Source organism: Podarcis muralis, chromosome 15 (genome assembly GCF_964188315.1).
Source record: "Podarcis muralis chromosome 15, rPodMur119.hap1.1, whole genome shotgun sequence".
NCBI lineage: Eukaryota > Metazoa > Chordata > Lepidosauria > Squamata > Lacertidae > Podarcis > Podarcis muralis.
In genome coordinates this window covers 14,509,721-14,535,168 of record NC_135669.1, presented here as the reverse complement: position 1 = coordinate 14,535,168, position 25,448 = coordinate 14,509,721, and the positions used below count along the sequence as shown (strand labels likewise).

At 43.7% G+C, this 25,448-nt stretch overlaps 1 protein-coding gene across 3 annotated transcripts in view; it reads left to right on the top strand.

Moving 5' to 3' along the window:
• Positions 1 to 25,448, top strand: part of KIRREL3 (kirre like nephrin family adhesion molecule 3) — a 775,275-nt gene that overhangs the window by 707,362 nt on the left and 42,465 nt on the right. For 2 of the 3 annotated variants that reach the window (XM_028708148.2, XM_028708149.2), the window contains 4 exons: positions 3,812 to 3,912; positions 5,872 to 6,070; positions 9,408 to 9,443; positions 24,474 to 24,581. In XM_028708148.2, the coding sequence (XP_028563981.1) occupies positions 3,812 to 3,912; positions 5,872 to 6,070; positions 9,408 to 9,443; positions 24,474 to 24,581 (444 nt within the window). The remainder of the gene's footprint in view (positions 1 to 3,811; positions 3,913 to 5,871; positions 6,071 to 9,407; positions 9,444 to 24,473; positions 24,582 to 25,448) is intronic. The other variant, XM_028708150.2, reaches the window with a different exon arrangement.

Here is a 25,448-nt window from a genome sequence, read left to right as displayed (position 1 = left end):
AGAATCAGCACTGTAGAGTTAGAAGGGAGACCAAGAGTCATCTAGTCTAACCTCCTGAAATGCAGAATTCACAGCTAAAGATGTTGAGGTTTGTGAGAAACTGCAGCTATGAAGTGGACAATTAGTGAGTTGGCAAGTAAAGCAAGGGTACGTGAGAAAATCTGCTTGGAGATAGGGAAGCCTAGCAACAGGTGGTGATTGGCTAAAAGTTTTCCCTTATAAGCAGCATGACACAGTAGTTTGGAGTTGGAGTGTAGAGTTTGAATCGAGTCTGTGTATATAGTAACTTGTACAAAAGCTGTGCTATACTCTGTATATAATAAAAGCAAATACAGAGGTACCTCGGGTTACATACGCTTCAGGTTACATACACTTCAGGTTACAGACTCTGCTAACCCTGAAATATTACCTCGGGTTAAGAACTTTGCTTCAGGATGAGAACACAAATCGCGCGGCGGCAGCGGGAGGCCCCATTAGCTAAAGTGGTGCTTCAGGTTAAGAACAGTTTCAGGTTAAGAACGGATCTCCGGAACGAATTAAGTACGTAACCAGAGGTACCACTGTACAAATCAAGTTACTGTTCAGCAAGTTATGTTCCTGAGTCGTCATCCTGGACTACACAGACTAAGCAGCCGGTAGCAGAGAGTTTTGGTTGAAATCCATCAACAAAAGAATCCCGAACAGATAGCCAGGCAGCTTATGTTTAGAAGCCTTCAGTTGAACCCACCAGCTTTCCACTGTCAAACAGCTCTTGCCACCAGAAAATTCTAATGTTTAGTCAGAATCTCATTTCCTGTAATTTGAATATAGTGGTTTGCGTCCTTCCTTCCGGAACAGCAGAAAACAAGCATTCCCCCTTTGTAGGGGGTTGGACTAGATGAGTCTTGGGATCCCACCCAACTCTGCAGTTCTAAGCTTGTGACAGACCTTCAGATATTTGAAGGTGGCTATTGTATGACCTCTCAGGGATTGTTCATGCTTCTGCTTGTGGTGTGCCTACAAAGCACGAGTCCGGGTGGTCAAAGTAACTTGAATTGCTGTTTGCCCCAAATGAGCACTAAAGAGCAGTTTTCTCCAGCAGAAAGCAGTGGCACAAGAGGAAGTGGGGATAATCCCTCATTCTTCTCTTCTCCAGGCTAAAGTCCCCCCACTGTTCTCATAAGGCTTGGTATCCAGACCCTTGATCAGGCATAGGCAAACTCGGCCCTCCAAATGTTTTCGGACTACAACTCCCATGATCCATAGCTAAAAGGACCAATGGTCAGGGATGATGGGAATTGTAGTCTCAAAACATCTGGAGGGCCGAGTTTGCCTATGCCTGCCCTTGATCATCTTGGTCACCCTCTTCCTCACACATTCCAGCTTATCAGTATCCTTAAACTGGACAGAGTGCTCCAGAGCAGGGGGGGTCTGATCAAGGCAGAATAGTGTGGCCCTATTCCTTCTCTTAACATGCTTTTATAAAGGGGTTGGGGAGGTGGTCTTCGTTCTTTCCCTTGTCACCTATTTCCCACTTTTGGGTGACTCCCCTCCCCCACTACCCCTCCCTTCTCCTCTTGCAACAACAGCTTCCCAGTCTCCAGGGTAACGTCCCTTGCAGCTTGGGATGAGAGATAAATTTGATTCAGTTCACATTTAAGGCCTAACTTATCAAATTCCCACTTTCCAAAACAATAGAACTGAATTCCCCAGCCTTCAAAATTTGCACTGGTCCGAATTTTGCGGTGCAGTTCACTGCAACCAAACAAAATTCATAGATCTGGGCAAGTTAGCAGGGGAAAGTGAGCATGCCAAGGGAAGATACCAGTGAAACTGACTTACAAAATTGCATCGTATTAGGAGAAATTGCTAGCAAATAATGGATCGTATACAAAAATGTACTTATAAGAAGAAATTTGCACTAAAATGTTGAAGAATTTTATGGGGATTAAAAAATAATAACAATCACAAATTGCTCACAAATGTGAAGAACCAAATTTACTATTGGAAGAAGGAGAAACTGGGAGAACCAAAAGGGACAGATTCATTCATCCCTTCTTGCAACATGCCTAGGCAGGCTAGCCCTTTTCCAGTGAGTGGGCTGGATAGGCAGTATACAGTGGTACCTTGGGTTACATACGCTTCAGGTTACATACACTTCAGGTTACAAACTCCTCTAACCCAGAAATAGTACCTTGGGTTAAGAACTTTGCTTCAGGATGAGAACAGAAATCGTGCTCTGGCGGCGCAGCGGCAGCGGGAGGCCCCATTAGCTAAAGTGGTGCTTCAGGTTAAGAACAGTTTCAGGTTAAGAACGGACCTCCGGAACGAATTAAGTACTTAACCCAAGGTACCACTGTACTGGAAAACCACATCAACATGCAACATGCCAGGTGGGTGGGTGTGATATTTGAAACTTCAGGAAATTTACATCAGAAAACTTGTATGAAAGTAGCATTCCTGCCTGGGGCTGAAAATCTTTTTTTTTCCCCTCCCCTGGGAGCAGAAAACATGCAACTGATTGCTAAACTAAAATTCTGTGGTTGGGTGTTAAGAATGGAGGAAGGAGAAATATCCTGAGGAGTAGTGTTGATCCTTTAATGAGATTAATTAGTCATAGAAATATTAACACAGCCACATGGCATTTATCAGAGATAGACCGCCGCTGCAAAGAAGCCGAATAGCAAACCAAAAAATCAAAAGACGCTGGATCAGAACTGGGTTGGGGAAGCGGTAATCTTTTGCAGTCTTTTTTAGCCTGAGCTGTAGCTTGGGTGGAAGGATCCACTTGCATTGTGCAGGAGCACCCTCTTTTGGCTCCCAGCAAATCACCTGCCGATTTGAGCCTTAGTTACGTTTTGAAGGAAGAAGGGGAAGATTCTTAGGCTGCATACACACCATACATTTAAAGCACATGACTTCCCCCAATAATCGTTGGAACTCTCATTTGTTAAGTGTGCTGGGAATTGTAGCTCTGTGAGCGGTAAACTACAATTCCCATGGTTTTTTATTTATTTTTTAAGAGAAGCCTTATGCTTTAAATGTATGGTGTGTATGCAGCCTTATAGACCCCTTCCTGGGATCTTATGCAGCCCAAGGCAAGCAAAATCCAAGAACCAATTTGTTGTCCTGTACAGTAGTACCTCGGGTTAAGTACTTAATTCGTTCCAGAGGTCTGTTCTTAACCTGAAACTGTTCTTAGCCTGAAGCACCACTTTAGCTAATGGGGCCTCCTGCTGCCGCCGCGCTACCGGAGCCCGATTTCTGTTCTCATCCTGAAGCAAAGTTCTTAACCTGAAGCACTATTTATGGATTAGCGGAGTGTGTAACCTGAAGCGTATGTAACCTGAAGCGTATGTAACCCGAGGTACCACTGTAGTAGAATCCATATTTATTTGCAAGAGACAGCCAGCTCAGTTTAGCTCAGCAAGGGCCAGCCCTGCAATCTCACCCACTACTACAAAGAGCAGAGCCTAAACAACAGGTAGCCCTATAGCTCTCATCAGGGAGGAGTTCTGTGCTGCTCTCAGTTGCATGGTCTATGTCTCCGTGGTTGAGCATCTGCTTTGCAAGCAGGATGTCCCATGTTCAATCTCTGACATCTCCAGGTAGAACTGGGAGAGTCCCCTGCTACAAAACCCTGGAGAGCTGCTGCCAGTCAGTTTAGGCAAGACTGAGCAAAATGGAACAATGGTCTGACTCAGAAGAAGGCAGCTCCCCATGTTCCTGTCTGTATGGGATTGTGAGCTCTATCCTGTGTATGCGAGGGGAAGGTGGAGGAATGCAGCACTATGTCACTCCCCGTTTCCCTCTGTTTCTGCTCTTTCCACAGGACCACCTATAATCTCCAGCACCCAGACGCAGCACGCTCTTCACGGAGAGAAAGGCCAGATCAAATGCTTCATCCGCAGCACGCCCCCACCGGACCGAATTGTAAGTAGGCACCTCCCTGAGCATCGTAAATAGCAGCCAGAGCCCAAGGGAAATGAATCATTCATTTATATCCCGCCCTTCAAAAGAAATTGTTTAGGACAGCTTATGTTGCATTATATTAAAACAGCATAATCAAAGCACAAATCAAAGGGCATGTGCTGGACCGCATCTCCCATCAGCCTCGGCCAGCAAAGCCAATGGTCAGGAATGGTGGGAGATGGTGTTCAACAGCCCCTGGAGGGTGCCATGTTGCAGAAGGTCGCTCTTCAGCCAGGAAGGTTCCAACACTGGACTTCCTGCATTTGTGAACTCCATCCAGCAGAAAATTATAAGGTAAGGGATAATGTGGAAGGCATCTTCCACTTCTTGGAGGATCGTTCGGCACCTTGGGGAATTGAAACCCAAACCTCCTATTTTGCTTTTTTGGTTTTTGCTTGTACAACTTCATGAGGATGAATGGTGCTCTAGAACAAGGGTAGCCAAGGTCTCGTGGGACTGCAGATTCCATCTTCCTTGACCATTGGCCATGCTGGGTGAGGCTGATGGGAGCTGCAGTTCAACAGCATCCGAAGGCACAGAAGGCCACCTTCTTGCTGAAGCTACACAGGTCTGGGTCTGGGCAGCACCTGCCTGCCTGCCTGCGTGACCACCTGAGCACTCTCTGTATGCTGCCTTGGGTTCCATGGTGGAAGTCAGAGTATAAATGTACAAAAACAAGTAAACAAATAAATAAAACAGCAGATAAAACCAGCATAAAAAGCAATGCATATTTAAAAGCATATGCAGTGGTGCCTCGCAAGACAAAAAGAATCCATTCCGCGATTCTCTTCGTCTAGCAGTTTTTTCGTCTTGCGAAGCAACCCTATTAGCGGCTTAGCGGATTAGCACTATTAGCGGTTTAGTGGCTTAGCGGCTATTAAAGGATTAGCGGCTAAGCTGCTAAAAGGCTATTAGCGGCTTAGCGGCTTTGAAAAAGGGGGGGGAGCGGGGGGGAAATCGCAAGACTCGCAAGACGTTTTCGTCTTGCGAAGCAAGCCCATAGGGAAAATCGTCTTGTGAAGCAGCTCAGAAATGGAAAACCCTTTCGTCTAGCGGGTTTTCCGTCTTGCGAGGCATTCGTCTTGCGGGGCACCACTGTGCTTCCTTTTTTTTGCTTCTGATTTGCCTCCTTTTTTAAAAGGGAGGGGAGATAACTTAGGTTAATTTCTAATAATTTATTTCTAATGATTGTGTTACTAATCATGTTTTTGTTAAATTCTCATATTACTCATTTGTGTTTTTAATGATTTTCTAATACTCTTTAGGCTACCACTATTCTGTGTTCTCACTCTCAGCTTTATATGTTACGATGTACTGCTATATCTTGGGGGGGGGGGTATTTTTGTTATTTTCCAATGGTTACTCTCCAAGGTGGCTATATTCTTCACTGCTGGAGGCAGTATGCCTTCAAATGCCAGTTGGTGGGAATCACAAGTGGGGCAAGTTCTTCTGAACTCAGGATCTGCTTGCAGCCTTCTCATGGGCAACTGGATGGCCACTGAAAGAGCAGAGTGCCAGATTGAATAAGCCTTTGGCCTGATCCAGTAGATAATAAATAAATAAACTCACTGCAGATTCAGGGCTATTTTTTTTCCCCAGCCTGGGGATTTGTGTGTGCTTGTGTGTACAAGAAAAATAACCTGGTAGGCAGTAGACAGGTCTATAGCTGAGGAGCCACCACTGAGAAGGCTCCTTCCCCAAAGAGTCTTCATCTCTCACCTTTGCGTATGAACATACTGATGTGGATAAGTATAAAACTGCTCACAGAGCATGCCAGAACCCACCCCTAAATCACTTTGCATATCAGATTTCTATGTTCCTGGTGGCATTCGTTAGTAAAAGGCGAAAACTTGATAAATAATTTCTAGCATGGGAGAACACTACCGAGGGTGGCTAATCCCAGCTTGCTTTGATGTGCAGGCCTGGTCCTGGAAGGAGAACGTCCTGGAGTCAGGTACCTCAGGGCGTTACACGGTAGAGACCGTCAGCACAGATGAAGGCGTAATCTCCACATTAACCATCAGCAACATCGTGCGGGCTGACTTCCAGACCATTTACAACTGCACTGCCTGGAACAGTTTTGGTTCAGACACCGAGATCATACGCCTGAAAGAACAAGGTGGGAACTGCTCTCATGCCATTTGTGTTTGGAAGGGAAAGAGCCGCTTGCTGAAATGGAGAGAAGGGGTTGGAAGGTGTGTAAATGTCAAATAGGATGTAAGACCAGTGTGGCTTGGACTTATAGCTGGGTAAGGACAAGGAACCACATGATGTGGTCCTCTCGTGCGATCTTGACCTTCAGACATTACAGGAGTGGCACAGGAAGCAAGTATGAAAGCAACTCCAGTGCAGCTGAGATCTATCAGGCAGAGGCCTTAGAAAGAGACAGCCAAGAATGGTAAGGAGGGTATGAGTGCTCACGTCAAGCAGTGAGGCACTTTGCTGAAGAGCAGCAACATGAGAAACCTTCTGTGATCCTCGCACCATTTGAAAATGTTGCACAACTCTAAGTGGTGTTAACCTCAATCCAGGTTTATTTCTGCTGCTTCCTTTCTGAAGCAAAGGTACCAGTCTTAGAAACTTAACCAGAATCAGGTTATTTCGAACTCCCTGCTGCATTGGCCTGTCCCTAAACCCTGCAGTTCGTGGTTAGCACCTCCACAACACTGAAACAATCACTTCCTGAGTATGTGCATTGGGGTTTTTTTCCAAACAAGCTACCCTTTCTTTGACTGAAAAGAAATTACCTGGGCTTTGAAGCTGCTAACTTGTGGTCTGCAGTGGGTACACCTTCAATTGAGGATAGTCCAGGATCAATAACATGGTGCCTTCCAGATGTTGTTGGACTACAACCTCCATCACCCTTGACTATGCTATATGAGGCTTTATGGGAGTTTGGATCCAATAACATCTGGAAGACACCATGTTGGCTCCCCATGCAATAGCTTGTTCTGACTGGCAGCAACACAAGCAATCACAACTAGGCAGAGCTCTTCCACTTCTAGTTATATATGCAGACAAAGACTGCATTACAGATATCCTGCTGCCAGTCCTCCAAACCAAGGAACAAGTGGCAGATCTGAGCACTCCCTGCCTCCCTCACTTGGCTTGGTAGAACATTTCCTCAAACTGTACCTGCCAAACTGTGGTTTGTGCAATCCCATTCAAACAAAGTTTGCACAGATCTTGCAAGCCACAGTTTGCTGGTAAGGACAACATGGCAAACTAAGGTTTGAGGAAACAAGGAAGCGTTCTGGAGAAAAGAGAGGGAGGAGCACTCATAACAGTCTCTCATTCTCAACCACAATCATCTGTAGGATCAGGATTGCGATATCTGAATGAGGGAGCAGTTGAAGGAAGGAAGTGCATGGCAACCACTGCACTTTGTGCAATTTGTGAACAAGTTGGCTATCTTTACCTCTCAGCTGCTATCGTCTATTACTCCTTTTTTAAATACTTTCTCCCAAATTCAGCAGTAGCACTGGGAGAAAGGGGAAGAACCATTCCCCCTTCAGCCCTGAAATGTTATTTTGGTTGGAAGTAAACAAGCCTTTAAAGTATTTCACCCAGCCTAATGTCTCCTGTTGCAAAAAATGAAAAGAAAAAAGTAAACCCAAACCATGTTAATTCATCTGTCCTTTGGCACATTACACAGTTACAGTCCAAGCTCAGATCTGTAACCAGTGTCTGGGAAGGGACGGCTGCAAGGTTTAATGCTGTCATGCCAGAAAAATGGAACTGAGTGGGAGGAACTAGTTCAGCAGAAGCCGAATGAAGAGTAAAATGACTGGGAAGTTCCAAGTTGCTGCCATTGCATCCCATTGTTTTGTGCTGTCATGAGCATGTCATAGCGATGGGATGTCACTCTTAGCATAGCTGCTTATTAAAGCGTTAAGCTGAGTCGCCCAACAGTAAGCTTTAACCACTGAAAAAGAGAGGCCCTCTCTCTAACAGGGGCAGAAATGGTTTCACATAGAAGGACTTCAGGGCATTGGGGTTATGATTTAGGGCTGAACGTATTTCAGCTTTGCTTTTTGGCTTGAAAATAGTTGTTTGGGACATACCTTATCCTGTCTTTTTCATGAATGTTCACTACTATTTGCAGTCACTTTCTCCCACTTTGCTGCTGCTTTCGTGGCCATTCCCTCCCTGCATTTCATCCCCCTCTCAAGTGATCCCAAGCAATCAGGGATCATGTACTGGATGTGATAACATCACGACCCTGTATAGCCAATCAGACTTAGCTGTTGGTTGATGTCCCTAGGGCCAAATGAAGCCTATTTAGTGTGAGAGTAATCAACATTTTCCCAAAGCACAGTCCCTTTGACTAAAACCCTGGTTATGTTCTCCTCCTCAAAAGGGCGTAGAGGCTGGGAGAGTCCCAGAGGGAACACTGGACCTGCTTCTGGAGGCTCTCCAGTTACATCCTTCTCCATTAAATTCTAGGGCAGACTGGTAGATTGCTCTCATCAAGCTCTGATTTATAGGCAAGGCTGCCATCCAAATTAAATTGGAACTAAATGAACTTCTTAAAATTAGCCTTGGGTTCTATCCAGGGCAGATCAACTCCCTGGTTTGTTTTCCTGCCTCCTGCCTAAGCACAGAAATGTGTCTGGGTTAGCAGATGTTTCTGTGTTGTGGAGGGAGTGGCTCCTGCCAAGCAGCTCTACACGGGGATCTCGGCCGATCACAATGCAGAGAAGCACAATTAAATTAAAGACCGTTTGACTCGGGGTCATTGTTCCGGGCGCCTCATAAAGAAAAGGGTGACTGCCAAGTGCCCGCCAGCAGAGTAGAGCCCTACATTGCAGAGGAGCTCTGCTGGAAAAGGGGAAAATTTAATCCTGGGATGAAAACCTGCAAGTGCCGCATCACTGACAATTAACACAATATCAACATTGATTTTTAATGACTGAACCAATAAGAGAGTAGGCAAGAGAACTTATCAACTGCCTCTCTAATAGTCAATCCAATCATCCAGATAAAAGCATATGGTACAGACCAGCCAGGACTGTACCTATTTAGAATGCAAGATGGGCAGTGCATGTTTAGATATGCCCCTGTGTTTAAAAAGCATAACTGAAGGGAGAAGTTAAAACACTTCCCCCTGATATGCTAACATTCCATGTGCAGGGAGTCCTTTGTTTGTTTTCAACATGGGGCTCTGAAGAGGGACAATCCTCGGTGCCAGACTACGCCGCCAAGTCCCCACAGCGATTTCCACCAAAGGACATATTTGAAACTCTCTTGGCTAGAAACTTGCCCGGCCTCCAGTGGCTACGTTGCAATGGAGAACTCTAAACGCCCCCAAGCAGCTGCCCTTGGAATTGGTGGGTGAGGAACTCCCATATACATCGTATGATTTAAAAAGAAGAAACTGGCAAAAGTTTTAAATAGAAATAACTGCACAGTTGGGATTTGGCAAGGCTGTAGACACTTGCTTTATTTTCAAACAGGTACGGAAATGAAATCAGGAGCTGGTATGGAAGCAGGTATGGAATCATGAGTGAAGGTGACTATATGACTGGCCCCGGAGCTATGTTCTATAACCACCACCACCCCAACCAAACAATGAAGCTGTATCCATCTAGGTTACCCCTCCCCTGAAAAGGAGGCTTGTGGGAGGTAAAACAACTCATTAGGAAGGAAGAATGATTTGAGTGAAATACCATCTTGGTTTTCAAATTCCACTGAAATGGCTTTTTGGTGCCTTCCAAGCTCAGGTCCTCCTATTTTTCTAAACGGGGTCGTGATAAAATTAACACTTGCTGCTTTGATGGAGGGGGAAATGGCAACACATTAGGAAGAGAAAGTATCCATAGATCTAAAGCTGGAAAACACCCATGTCTTCGCTAATCCAGCTGTGTAGCAATCTGTCATATATTTGCCCATGACCCCTAAACCGTTTCATGCTGGTGCCCTAAAATTGCCGGTTGCACTCTAGAACTGGATTTCAATCCAATGTTCAGCAACCAGTAGCAAAGTCAAATTCCTGGTATAGCCTATCCTTATCCCACAATGAATAAATTAGCAATGGTCATCTTAGAAAAAGACACCAATTGTTGTGGTCCAGGGAAAGGTTTTGGGAGCCCATCAATCTTAGAAGCAGTTTATTGCTGACTCCATTCCAAATCCATCCAGTCTCTAAGTGCCTCCCACAAGGCCTTGATTGGACACCCGAGGGAAATGAAGGTGGCCATGTTCTTTAGTCAGTTCCATTGCATGGTTTATTTGGCTAACTTAAGCTTCTCATTTCCCTGAATTTCAGTATATGCGGCAATTATCTCCATCTGGCTGACCCTACCTCACTGTACACAGCACACTCTGGACATTTGGGTTGCATCCAGCTAAGTTCTGCTCAGAGTAGACCCACTGAAATGAATGAACCAAAGTTCATTTTGTCTATTAACTTCAGCGGGCCTACTCTGAGTAGGCCTAGCATTGGTCACAAACCATTGTCTCTATCATGCACCATCTTTCTTTATGGCTCTTATTTCCATTCACACTTGTCAACCTAGGACTCAACCCTGTCACCATCAGCATCTTCTCACTTGCCTCTGGATCTCTCTGTGTGTTCCTCTGATGTTTCGGAGCTAGCAGCATGTTGCCCATGCCAACTCATCCCTGGTCAGTAGGCCTTCCTTGCTTCTTTAGAATGGACAAGGAATTGCAAAGGGTTTGTCAAAGGGTTGTATCCAACCAAGTCCTACTTAGAGTAGATCCACTGAGATAAATGAACCTTAGCTAGCTATCCCTGTACTGTTGGTCTACTCTGAGTAGAACTACCATTGGATGCAACCCAATACCTTTTCAACATGGTGAACTTTCACCCTCAGCTTTGCCTTGAATTAAATATTTGCACCCAGGTGGGTACTGCACCCCCTCCAGTGTCATTTGCACCCTACTTTATCCCTCCACTATATAGACCAGCCCGCTGATCTCTGTGTATTGTTGATGAGCAACTTCATTGCAGTGATCTTCTGAGACCCACTGAACTGCCCCATGTCCACCTGGGAACACCCACTGTTGTGCACTCCTGTCTATCTATCTGTTCCCAAAATAAAAGATGAGGGCCAATGCTATAAATGTGTGAAAGGCAAAATCTTTATTGCTCAGGTTCTTTAAGCAAATCTCTGGCCTATTGTTGTTGTTGTTCTTGTTGCTGCCGCTGCCATTATTATTAAGCAGTATTGATCTAGATGCAATTTTGGTGGGGTGTTTGCTTGACAGTAAATGGCTAAAGATGCAATCCCTGGCATTTCCGCTTAAAGGATCTCAATTAACAAAGATGTGTGAAATTTCTGCCTGAGACCAGAAATCTACTGCCAGTCCACCCACTGGGACTTATAGGCCAGGAAGAAGAGAGGCAAACAGTAGGAGGCAGAGCCAGAGCCAATCAACTCTCATTTTGTCCCCCTCTCCCCACTGAGTTCTGCGAGGGCAACTCTGAGACTAAGGATGAACAAATGGGTAGGCATTTCTGCCCGGGACTGATTGTAAGAAGGCAGGTGGGTGGGAGCTGGCTGACGGCAGGCTGAGGTTGGTGGGGCAATACCTTGTTTGCCTGAATGTACCAGCCTCCACCACAGTCACAATAAATGGAACTGGAATAGATGAACCAATGGTTTGGCTCTATAAGGCAAGGACCTTTAGTTACTGTTGTCAAATCTATTTGTCAGCAAATATATGTAAACAAAGGATTCAGATCCAGGTTAGAGTAGACCCAGGACTCACTGAAGACCCTTTAATTTCAACGGGTCTACTCCAAGTGTGACTAACCCATCTGGATCCAGCCCAAGGAGCCAACACACACACACACACACACACACACACACACACACACACACACAGAAATCATGCACTCTATAATCTTAAGGGCTGGGTAGTGGCTCCATGTAAGCAAATCTGCACACCACTGTCAGTTCAGAGCTTTAGCACGGGGGACAGGAAATTGACACAGCAGGTAAGTTCCATGCCTGCTGCCAGAAACATGAATTGTGTGATGTAGATTGTACAGGCGCCATCTCACAAGCACCCCCAGCTGCAGTGTGGGCAGGCAGGGACAAGCGAGGGCCAAATGCTGTACTATTTGTGCTCCTGCTCCCTGTTGAGACTTAACACAGCATGGGGCATTTTAATAGGAATGGCTGCTGTCATGCCGCTGCAATAACTAATCACACATTCTTACATTGGGAAGGAGGGGAGTCGGCTTCGGTTGCAAGGGAAAGCAGGTTTCAAACTCAATTTAGTGTTGTCAAATTCAAAAATTAGGCCCGTGGCATTGCAGAACTTCAAGCTCCATATAGCATACAGCTTGGACCCAGATAATGAAATCTTTCATTGCAATACCTTCCTTGCCAATAGGGGATAAATAGCAAGAGCACACCCAGAGACACTAGCAGTAGGGTTTTTTCCAATAATAATAATAATAAAATCCGATTGGAAAGAAGCCCCCAGAGAAAAAGACAGTGTGCAATGATATTGTAGGACTTCATATATTCACTCTGTCTTAATGATTCCACAATAAATTGGCTCAGTTTGCACTGAGGGTGAAGGAATGGTTGGGGAGTGTTCCCCCCCACCAGTCTCCCTTGGACTCCAGCTGGGATAATTCTGTCTATCCCCATGAGCAGTAATGATAAACCCATGCATGGATTTGAACTACAAATCCAGTAACTAGGAATGGGGAGCTGGGCAAGAGAGGGCAAGCCCTTATATACTGTTGGGCCTCTTGTTAACCAAAACAACAGGAGAAAGTAACCTAAAGTTAGGAATGGGAGAGAATGTAGATTCATTTGAAGGCAAACCTCCCTAATTTGCAATTTCTGAAACAATTCACCAAACAAAACATAGACCTCTACAGAAATTCTCACGTCTCTGGGTTTGCCAATGCAGTTTTCCAGCCAAGAAATACATACAAAAATTGCATATACTAAAGTGCCCATATAAATGCATATAGACATGAAAAGAACATGCAAAGATGTGTTATATTAGGGAGCTTTTTTGCAAAAAAAAATGTGTATATTAGGCAAAACAGCATGTAATATGTATAGATTGGCATAGATTCTCCTTAAAATGCTGGTGAATTTTCATGCGGATGTGTTCTAAAAGAAAATGCAAACTGATGTAGAGAACTGAACTTAAGATTGGAAAAATAAGAAATTGAGAGAAACCAAAACTGACAGATGCACCCATCCTTGCCCAAGATCTAAGAGGATCTATCCTTTGCCTGTAGCTGCCAGTCCCTTTCCATTATCAACTCAAATGAAAGATAGAGTTTTACAAAACAGTCATCATCTTGTGCTATACTTTTGCATCCTTTATGTCCACAAAGACATCCAGCTTACATGCCACTTGCAAATGTTGGTGGTCTTGCCACTGTATCCTCCTTAACAATATTTGCCCCCCTACCTCTATGTGAACAGTTTTCAGACCTACCCCTCACAACAGTTAGCAGACAGAATTCTTACCCTTTTTGTGATAGGTATATGTCAGGGTGGCGCTGTGGGTTAAACCACAGAGCCTAGGGCTTGCCAATCAGAAGGTCAGCGGTTCAAATCCCCGCGACGGGGTGAGCTCCCGTTGCTCGGTCCCTGCTCCTGCCAACCTAGCAGTTCGAAAGCACATCAAAGTGCAAGTAGATAAATAGGTACTGCTCCGGCGGGAAGGTAAACGGCGTTTCCGTGCGCTGCTCTGGTTTGACAGAAGCCGCTTAGTCATGCTGGCCACATGACCCGGAAGCTGTACGCCGGCTCCCTTGGCCAATAAAGCGAGATGAGCGCCACAACCCCAGAGTTGGTCATGACTGGACCTAATGGTCAGGGGTCCCTTTACCTTTATCCTTTTTATATGTCAGGATTGGTGAACCCTAAGCCTTCTGGAAGTTACTGGACTTCAACTAAATCCTGGCAGGTGAGGCCGAAGGTCAGGAATTATGGCCGTTGGAATCTAGCAACACCTGGAGGCCCAGAAGTCCCCCAGATCTGGTACACAGCATCTATGAGGTTGCTTTTCTCTTCTTCCCTGGTATATACAACAGCAGCCTTTTCAGTATATGCAATCCACATAATAAGGGATTGTGAGTCTTCCAAACAGAAAGCAATTCTGTACATTTGAGCTGACTGCAGAAACAATTTTCCCCTCTACCTGCTGATTCATCACATGGTCATTCAATTTCAGGGCATCATCCTCTTTATTATTTAAAAAATGTGTTTAGTTCAGGCAACTTTTCCCCTGAGGTAAAAGCAACAATTACAGGGTACAGATTGGGATCAGTACTGCAGCATGTGGAGAAAGGGGTTTAAACCTTTACTCCATACCTACAGCAGTTTTCCACTTAAAATGTGCCCCTCCCAGCTACTGTTCGCCACCAGAGGCAGTGCTGTAGCTATGGGGGGTAGGGGGTGCCACTAGCAGGGTTTTTAATAATATATATATATATATATATACACACACACACACACACACACACACACACCGCCCATCTGGCTGGGTTTCCCCAGCCACTCTGGGCGGCTTCCAACACAATATTAAAATACAGTAATGCCTCAAACATTAAAAGCTTCCCTAAACAGGGCTGCCTTCAGATGTCCTCTAAAAGTCTGGTAGTTGTTGTTCGGAGTATGGGCCTGCTCCCAAGCCCAAGATGGAAAATGGGCTTCAAGGATCTGAGGGCAATGAAACAATCGCTGAGACGGCTAGAGCGCCAGTGGCGGATAACTCATTCTGAATCTGACCGGACACAGGTTAGAGCTCAATGTTGAGCCTACCAAGTGGCAATAGTGATGGTGAAGAAGACCTTCTTCACCGCCTCTATTGCATCTGCGGAAAACAGCGGCATGAGACTCTTTCAGGTGATTCGCAATTTAGCGGAACAACCTGCTCCATCAGGGCCCAGTACGAGCCACATGATCTCCTGCAATGATTTTGCAAAGTTTTTTTGCAGATAAAGTCGCTCAGATTCGGAAAAGGTAGACTTCACTGTGGGAGCAGGGCCGGGGCGAGAGAGTGCTAGAGCCCTGTCTAGTCAGGTTGCGTGGGATCAATTCCAATCTGTTACCCCTGAAGATGTGGACAGGCTGCTTGGACGAGTGAAACCAACCACCTGTCTCCTTGATCCTTGCCCATCCTGGCTTATAAAAGCTAGCCGGGAAGCCTTTAGAGAGGCACCACTGAGGCTCCCAGCCTGTACGCAAAAGTGTATGCGTGGGTGTGCCAAACTGGGTCTCCTGCCAGGGGTACCGTTTACTGTAAACACAAAACCCCAGTGGAGAAAATTGCCAGGTCAATCAGAACCAGACAGTCTTGTGAAAAAACAACAACAGCTAAGTACACAACAGAAAACAGGTATTGAGAAAGGAAACAAGAAACACATGTGCACAGAACAGAACAGCAATTTCACAGACTCCCTTTCTTAAATATTCCATTTCTTCCCCTCTAATTTAAGTGGGATCTGCCAAAACCAATGAAGATCCTCTTTTGGCAGTTAGCACATTCTGTGGCTGTGTGGTACAACACCAAAGTGTTCAAGGCAGAAACTAATTGGAATAAAGAGCAGCGTTTGCTGTAAAAGTCAAGCAAAACTGTGCTGCAGTGGGAAATGTCATTTCAATAAGAGAATAGCTGGGGCTTAAACTCCTTCATCCTTGCAATGGTGATTAAAATAAATAAACCTCATTGATAAAATGTTTTCCCTAAACCATAAAAAGCAGGTCGGTTTTGCAAACTGAGAAGTAGTGGATTGAAGAAACCTAAGCCAACAACACATTGGCGGTAGAGTAGGTTAGCATGACGTTGGGGTCGCTTCTGCATTCTTTGCAGCACTCGCACAGTGCATATAGGAGATAATGGTAGCATTCTACCTGATTCCCTTCATCCGCTACATCTTGAACGCAGCATCCCTTCATGTTAATCCACATCCCTCCTGCTGTTCTAGCCTGAACCAAGTTCTGTTGTATGCATCGGGGTGGGTTTAGTGTCCAGTTCTGCCAAATTGTAATAAAAATGGCTAAAATCTGTGATACATTAAAACCACAAGCAAGGTGAAACAATTCAGCATAAAAATGGGAGACAGAACTTCAAGCCACACTAAGGTCTTATCCGCTCCACCTGAAGCTTAAAACTGAGTGCCAAGCAACCAGACATATCTAGGAAGGGAATTCTACAACCTGGGTGCCACAGTGGAAAAGGCCCTGCCTTGCATTCCAACCAATTGTGCTTCTAAAAGTGGTGGGATACGTGCTGTGTCAAAATAATACTTCCTGCATTTCCCCCCGTCCCAGTTATTATCCATCAATTAATGAGATAAGAAATTGCATTCAAAATTTTACCTAAGGCATGATAAAATTTCAGTGAAATTCTTATGAGTGGGGTGCAGGATTTCTTATGTACTTGCCTTGCTTTTGAGGTAGCCAACTGTTATTTGGGAATGTCCTTCCTTTCATTCTACAAATCATCTCACCAGTGATCTGCACACTGCAGCCTCCCCAGGTGCCCATGCCCCAGTCAAAACTCATCATGCAGTAGCTCTACCCATGAAGTGTTTGAGGTCAGGAGGCATGGGCAGTCAGGGAGGCTGCAGAATGCTGGAGAACTGCTTGCTGGAAATAAAAAGCACATCCACCACCCTTGGCCATATGGAAGGAAACAGACCTTCAAATATCTGGATCCCAAACCAAAGCTTTCGTTAGCTACTTGGCCAAGACCAGCCAGTGAGCTTTGGGACTGAATGGGGATTTGAACCCAGGTCTCGTCAGTTTTCATCCAATGTTCTAGTCACCATAAGCACACTGGACCACACAATGAAGGGTTTGATTTGGGATGGTGATTGTGTTTTGACTTAGATGCTAATGAACAACCAAGCCATAACATTGAAGCTGTGCACTGACTGATTGCTGATTGGAGTGGGGAAAGCTTCAGTGCTAGATAATTCTGCCGCACTACTCCAGCTTCCAGAGAAAGTGCTAAAAAAAGCAAACCCACCTCTCCTTCAAGATAGATTCCGATGACAATTTGTTTCCTATCTGTTTACACTGCTTTTCAATTATCTAACTTACAAAGGGGATTACACAACATACAGTATTTTTTTAAAAAAAACTAAGCACAATCTATTAAGAGCAACAAAACCAATGAAACCTAATTAACAGTCAACAGCAGGATCAATCCACAATGTCAATCGATAAACAGGGATCTAGTTTTCAAAGGCCTGATACTAGAAAAAAATGTTCCTACTTGTCTCTGAGAGGAGGCAAATGCCCAAGTCAAATCAGCCTACTCCTTGGGAAAGGCATTCCACAGGATTTGGGCAAGAACTGAAAAACTGCTGCTCCTACTGGATGCTGTTCTTGCATCTCTCAGCCAGTGCTGATGGTATCTGCTTATAAACTCTCTACATGGTGACTGAATCTGTATGGAGCATCTGAAGCATCCAGCCATTCATAAAGGAAAATTACACATTTCCACCATAATGTATTTCAGTTTGGTAGGTCAGATTTGTGACCAGACATGCTAAATGAGTATAAATGTTGTTGTTTTAGTCACCAAACACCAAGCCTATAGGAAGCCAACACATGGTCCATCCAGAAAATGAATGGATGGGGGTCAAGATGTTCTCAGAGTTTAGTGCTGTGTGCTTGACCCTAGCCACCTCCTGGGCTCATGCACACTATATCGCCACAGATTTTTGTAAGAACCATAAACTTTCTTTTTTTTTTTTTTTTTATAATATATTTATTAAGATTTTCACATAAAACATACATCAGAAATAACACAATTCATCATTGTCAATTTAACATCTCTCAGTTGTTGCATAGGACTCCCCCACACCTCCCGCATACACTTGCATCATTATTAAATTAATTTCAAACAAATTATCATTTTGCTCATAGTCTTAGTTTTGATTAGCATATAATTCATCCTTAAGTCTAATTTGGTGATAGACAATTGTTTTCTACTCTGGCATCCGGTTCAACACTCAGCCAAATTACAATATTTTTGTAAATAGATCTTAAATTTCTTCCAGTCTTCTTCCATCCTTTCTTCTCCCTGGTCTCGGATTCTGCCGGTCATCTCGGCTAGCTGCATATAGTCCATCAGCTGCATCTGCCATTCTTCCACAGTGGGTAGCTTCTGAGTTTTCCAGTTCTTGGCAATCAATATTCTTGCTGCTGTTGTTGCATACATAAAAAATGTTCTGTCCTTTTTTAACACACTCTGGTCGACAATACCCAAGAGAAAGGCCTCTGGTTTCTTAGTAAAGGTGTATTTAAACACCCTTTTTAATTCATTATATATTGTCTCCCAAAAGGCCTTCACTCTAGGGCAGGTCCACCAGAGGTGAAAAAATGTTCCTTCATTTTCCTTACATTTCCAACATTTACTATCAGACGAATGGTATATTTTAGCTAATTTAACAGGGGTCATGTACCATCTATACATCATTTTCATCACATTTTCCTTCAACGCATTACATGCAGTGAAGTTCAGCCCAGAGGTCCACAACCTTTCCCAATCTTCAAACATAATATTGTGCCCAATGTCCTGAGCCCATTTTATCATTGTTGATTTTACCATTTCGTCTTGTGTGTTCCATTTCAGCAGCAAGTTATACATTTTTGAAAGTACTTTAGTCTTAGGTTCTAGCAGTTCAGTTTCTAACTTTGATTTTTCCACTTGGAATCCTAACTTTTTGTCATTTTTAAACACTTCTTTAATCTGAGCATAGTGTAACCAGTCTCTCACTTTATCTCTCATCTTTTCTAAACTCTGCAATTTCCAGTTGTCCCCATCCTTTTCTATTATCTCCCAATATTTTGGCCAATTGGCCTCCATATTGACTCTTTTTCGAGCCTTGGCCTCCAGGGGTGACAGCCACCTCGGAGTTTTGTTCTCCAATAAGTCTTTGTATTTTGTCCAGACATTAAAAACTGATTTTCTGACAATATGATTCTTAAAGGCCTTATTTATCTTAGCTTTGTCATACCATAAATAAGCATGCCATCCAAACGCATTATTAAAACCTTCCAAGTCCAAGACATCCGTATCTTCAAGAAGTAACCAATCTTTTAGCCAGCAGAACGCTGCAGCTTCATAATACAACTTTAAGTCTGGCAGGGCAAAGCCCCCTCTTTCTTTCGCATCTGTTAGTATTTTAAATTTAATTCTGGGCTTTTTGCCCTGCCAGACAAATTTAGAAATATCTTTCTGCCACTTCCGAAAACACTCTGTCTTGTCTACAATCTGTAGTGTCTGAAACAAAAATAACATTTTTGGCAGTACATTCATCTTGATGGCAGCTATTCGGCCTAACAAAGAAAGTTTTAGTCTTGACCAACTATCCAAGTCTCTCTTAATTTCTGACCAACATTTTTCATAGTTATCTTTAAAAAGGCTCAGATTTTTTGCTGTTATGTTTACCCCCAAGTATTTGACTTTCTTAACCATGTTCAGTTCTGTCTCTTTCTGAAGCTGTTCCAGCTCAGTATCTGTCAAGTTCTTCCCCAACACCTTAGTTTTTTGCTTATTCAACTTAAATCCTGCCACTCGACCAAAGTTTTGAATCAGTTGTAATACTCTTTTCATACTAGATTCCGGCTCCTGTAATGTCAAGACTAGGTCATCTGCAAAAGCTTTGAGTTTATATTGTTTCGCTCCGACCTGGATCCCTTCCACCAACCGGTCCCCTCTAATCATATTCAGGAGCACTTCCAGAACCGAGATAAACAGTAATGGGGAAATCGGGCAGCCTTGTCGTGTACCTTTTTCAATTTTGAACCCTTCTGTAACCACATTGTTAACTATCAGTTTAGCCTTTTGTTCTGAGTATATTGCCTCAATCCCATTCTCAAACCCCCGTCCCACTCCCATTTCTTTTAAATTCCCCTTCATAAATTTCCAGGATATGTTGTCAAAGGCCTTCTCCGCGTCTATGAAAATTAGAACTGCTTTAGTGTTTATGTTTGTTTGCAAAAGTTCCAATATGTCTATAATGTTCCTTGTGTTTGCAAACATGTGTCTACCCGGGAGAAAGCCTGCCTGGTCTTTATGGATTATCTCACTTAAAACTTTCTTAAATCTTCGTGCCAAAACATCTGCAAATATTTTGTAATCCACATTTAAAAGGGAGATGGGACGGTAGTTCTTAAGTTGTGTCTTTTCAGTTTCCGACTTTGGTATCAATGTGATAAATGCTTCTTTCCACGATTCAGGCGCCTTCTTCCCCTCCATTATTTCATTGCTGACCTCCAATAATGGTTGTATCAAGTAATCCTTCAATATCTTGTAGTAGTTAGAGGTCAGTCCATCTGGCCCTGGTGATTTGCCCTGTTTCAAACTCTGGATGGCCTGCTCAATCTCTTGTCGTGTTATTTTGCTATTCAAAATTGTTCTATTTTCTTCTGACAACTTTGCTAATCCATTTTTCTCCAGAAATTGTATGATCTCTGTTTCATCTTGTGGCCCTTGAGTGTATAACTTTTTAAAATACCTCTGGAAGCACTTTCTGATCTCTCCCGGGTTCTGAATGTTCCTTCCTTCAACCTCTAAGTTTGTTACTGTATTCAGTCTTTGTCTCCTTTTCAACTGCCAAGCTAGCAGTTTCCCACATTTATTAGCCGACTCAAAAGTTTTTTGTTTCATTGTTTTGATCTTCCATTCTATTTCCTGATTTATCAGTTTAGAATATTGTGCCTGATGAAGTTTGATTTCTCTCAGAATCGGTTGAGATTTCGGGTCAGATCTTAACTTCTTCTCCAACTCTTTGATTCTTTCCAGAATTTTGTCTTTCTTTTCATTTTGCAATCTTTTCTTTAAAGAATTCTGTTGAATCAAGAACCCTCTCATCACAGCTTTACTTGCATCCCAGATAGTTCTTTTTTCCACCGTGGTACTCAAATTAATCTCGAAGTAGTCCTTTAAAGTTTTTTGGGCCTTCTTTACGATTCTTTGGTCTCTAAACAGGCCATCATTCATCTTCCATCTAAAGGAGCCGGTTGGGATCAGTGTCATATCCATTCTCAAAGCGTTATGGTCGGAGCATGTTTTGGGGCAGATTTCCACCTTCCTCACCTTAGGTGCCAGACTTCTAGTTATCCATATTTGGTCGATTCGTGTCCAGGTCAGTTGGGCTTCAGAAAAGAATGTTCCTTCTCTCCCCAAGGGGTTTCTAACTCTCCAAATGTCAATCCAGTCCATATTGTCAGTCATTTCAAAGAAAGTCTTAGGTAGTCTTCCTTCTTTGGTAATGTTTTGGTTCTGTGACTTATCCATATTTGTTGATACAACCCCATTCATGTCCCCCATCATAATGACGTTGTTATAGTCCAGATAATCCAGCATAGTCTCATGCAACTTCTTGTAAAAGTCCGATTTCCCTTCATTTGGAGCATAAATTCCTAATATCAAAATTTTTTCTCCTTGATATTGTACTTCTATTGCAAGGATTCTTCCACTTTCATCTTTAAAGAGAAATTTTGGTGAAAGGCTCTCTTTTGCATAGATCACTACGCCTCTCTTTTTAACGGTATCCGATGATATAAATTCTTGACCAAGCCTTTTGTTTATTAACACCTTTCTGTGGAGCCTAATCACATGTGTTTCTTGTAAGCATATAATGTCCAATTGTTCCTTTTTTAAAATATGAAAAATTTTAGACCTTTTTTCGGGGCTGTTACAGCCATTTATGTTCCAGCTCAAAAGCTGCAGAGACATCCTGGATAAATCTGGTTATTCTTTCTGGGGTGGTACCTTGTTCTCCGGTCCTTGGGGATCCGAGGGGGCGGGCTCCCCTGGAGGTTCTGGCGCTGGTAGTCCAAGTCCTTTGTGGAGGTCTTCTCCGTGTGCTCCCAGAAACTTATCTCTATCTTCCACTGTTTTGATTTTGATCTTTCTCCCTCTGTGGGTAAAGGATAATCCTTGTGGAAACTCCCACCTGAATATAATTGCGTTGCTTCTTAACAATCTTGCCAATTCCGTGTAGTTAGATCTTAAGTCCAGCAACTGTTTAGGGATATCCTTGTAGATTTCAATTCTCTTGCCCAAAATGTCAAGTGACTTTTCGTAGTGCAGGCCCAAAATTTTGTCCCTTTCCTCCTTTGATCTCAGTGTTATCAAACAGTCTCTGGGCTTCTCTATCCTTCTGACTCTGCCAAGCCTGAAAGCGGATACTATTTTAAAGTCTTTTTCCTCTAACTTCCAAAACTTGGCAAATTCTTTAGTCAAGAATTCAATAAAATTATCTTCTTCCACCTCTGGAATCGAGCGTATCCTCAAGTTGGTCTCCCTGTTTCGCAATTCTGTCATCAAAAAGTAAATCTGATGTTCTCCAACTTGTTTGCTGAGTGGTCTTACTTCCTTCTCAAGTTCCTCTACTCTTTGACTAGTATCTTCAGCCAGTTTCCGATTTTCACCTACAGCCTCCTTTAATTCTCCAATAGACTGGACATTCTGTGCAACTTGTCCAGTCAGCTTATTCAAACTTTCTGTGTTCTGTTCAATTTTAGCTGTATGCAAGTCAGCCTTCTTATCCAAAGCCTCTAGTTTCTCGAAAATTTTCTCCAAGACAGAGCTACTTGTCCCTGAAGCCATATCTTCCAGGTGCAGCTCCTCCGTCTCACCCTCCCCTGCCTGTATTAGGGAGGCCGCCTCTATGTCTGGAGGCAAAGTGGAAGGCAAAGCCGGCACAGATGATCTACGCTGTGAGGCTGCAGATAAAGTCAAAGTTGTTTGTTTAGTTCTTCCTCTTCTCCTTGCGCCACTCATTCCAAAGTTATCTATAATCCAAGGTCAGTCCAAGTTGTTCCCATGGGAAAGTGAAGGCCCAGAAACAATAGTCAAAGAGAAGCCGGGAAAGGGATAGTAAAGCAAAGTCACTGCTGTAAGTCCAAAATCCTCTAGAGGGAGCTTAGTACGTCTTCAGGGAAAAGATCAAATCCATATCAAACTTATAAATTTAATTCCATATCCATCAGCCTCCACAATGTATTATTTTTAGCAGAGTAAACTTAAAACAGAACAGTGTTTCTAGCAGTGCCTAGACTGCAACAGTTTCAAAAATATCCAGTTCCTGCTCAGAATGTTTCAAAGTCTAAATTCAATGTATCCACAGTTGCAGACTGAAGCTCAGCCAGGCAGCTCCAGCACCAGAGGTTCTTATTTATTTTATAATCCACTAGTACATCAGAAGAAGAATCTCATTGCACCCAATATGACCAAAGAAGATAGTAACTCAAAGTCTTTTCCTCAAAAGTCTGCTTTAGTAGGGTGCCAGCAGTTGGTTAGCACATAACTTTTTGTCTCCACTCCTCCTGCTCTTTGCTTAGAGTTCAGTATAGCGGGAGGCGGGCTTCCTGCTTATCCTCACTCCGTTTTCAGCCGAATTTTAACTTTTTTTAAAAAGTTTTGAAAGTTTCAGAAAGTTCTCAAAAAGTTTCAGAAAGTTGTCAAAAGTTTCAAAAAGTTCTCAAAGTCCAAATTACTCACGGGTTGTAGTTTCCAAAGTTCAGAAATTGCAGGAAGAAAGGACAGCGCTGACCGGCAACAGCAATGCGGCTTCACTTCGCTGTTTGCGCAACGACCCACAGCGCCGCTACCCCCTCCACGATCCGGAGCCCCTTACGGGGTCCCTTCAGCGATTTGGGGGCTGCTTCTGGCGCCCGCCGGGTCCCAAGACCACAGGCTTCTGCCACCTGTGGTTTTCCTAAGTGGGTCTCCGCTTCGCCGTAGCGGACGACCCGTTCGCAGCGGAGCTCCCTTCTCCTTACTCGGAGAAGGCAGCCATTACCGGTCGCGCCGCCTCCGGAAGTCAAGAACCATAAACTTTCTTTCCTTATGATTTTGGAACAAAAACTGAGGTTTCCAGTGTGCTGCATCTTTTGCTTAGTATCAAAATTATATACCTGTGCAGCAAATTTACACATGCCCAGAATGTGTGCTGCCTGGATTTTTTATTATTATTATTATTATTATTATTATTATTATTATTATTATTTCCCACCGAGCCTGTCTCCTCTGCAAAAGTCTTAATATTTCAAATAATTCACCTGCACTAAACTAACTAAATCACCCACATTCACCCTACCCTGGCCTCTACCAGCAATGTTTGCATTTGTTTTGCCAAATGTGAGAGATCCAGGGGTCAGTGACGTGAGCCACACATCTCCATTTGTCTTCCCTCTGAACAAACAAGTCCCCAACCAACTCATTTGAGTATACCACGTGTCATTCACCAAGCTACCCTTGCATTTTGTTGGTTCGGCACTAATCTGAGGCCCCATCTGCACCATACATTTGAAGCAATTTCATACCACTTTCATCACCTAATAATCTTGGGAACTGTTGTTTCTTAAGGGTGCTGAGAGCTGTTAGGAAAAAGGTATAGTGCAGATGTGGCCTTAATGTTTGACTGTAGGAGGATCTGATAATAGACAACCAGGGTTCTGGTAGTGAATGGGGGACAATGAGGAAGGACAAAAGTTGATGATATCCGGAGCCCATCTCCACTTCATTTGCTCTCTTGTTTTTTCCAGAGTCAGTGCCAATGGCAGTCATCATAGGCGTGGCAGTTGGAGCTGGTGTGGCGTTTTTGGTGTTGATGGCCACCATTGTGGCCTTCTGCTGTGCTCGCTCGCAGAGAAGTAAGTCACTTTCTTTTTATTCAATTGACTCTCTGACCATATCATGCTGGAAGTCTGGAAGCCCTTCTTCTCTGCCTAGGAAAACCACATGGAGAGGTAATGTAAGTTTATCCAAAGCTGCCTCTTCTTGTGACGTCCTCAAAGACCCGCCTGGCCTTGATTCCCTGGTTATGATAAACATTTTATCCCTCCAGTCATGACGCTGGGATGGAGACAGCTTGGGAGGAGTCAACTTTGGCTAGGTAAAATCATTTGGGAAGTCTATAGTGAAGGGAACTTTCATTAGATTAGGTCGATGGCTCTATCTGTAATTAAGAGAAGGGAATGTAACCCAATGGTAGAGCACACGTGTTGCATGCAGAGAGGCCCAGGTTCAGTTCCTGACATCTCCAGGTTGTGCTTGGAAATACCGTGCCTAAAACCCTGAAGATCTGCTGCTGATAGATAGGCCAGTGGTCTGACTCAGTGTTAAGGCAGACCATCAGGTGTCAGCCATTTTACACATGCTGTGCTCCTAAGTTCAATGTGTAGAATAGCTCTGAGCTCTTGACACACATCAAGGGTGAACATGATATGGATGAACCATATTATTGGTTGACTAAATCCAACTTGTTTTGTACACATGCTTAAGCTGTCCTTGTGACTTCAACCCACCATTAAACCATGCCAATAAATGTGTAATGGGAAGGAAGTACATTGTAGAGCTATCCCATGTAAACTTCAGCATGCTGTTGCAGCACTGCATTTCAGGGCCTCTCCACGTGTCCTTTTCAGTGTGCATTCATGATTATTTGTGCTCATGATAGTATTGGGACAGTTATGCATGATTCCATTTTCAGCACCATTTGCACCTGCAGCAGTTTTGGG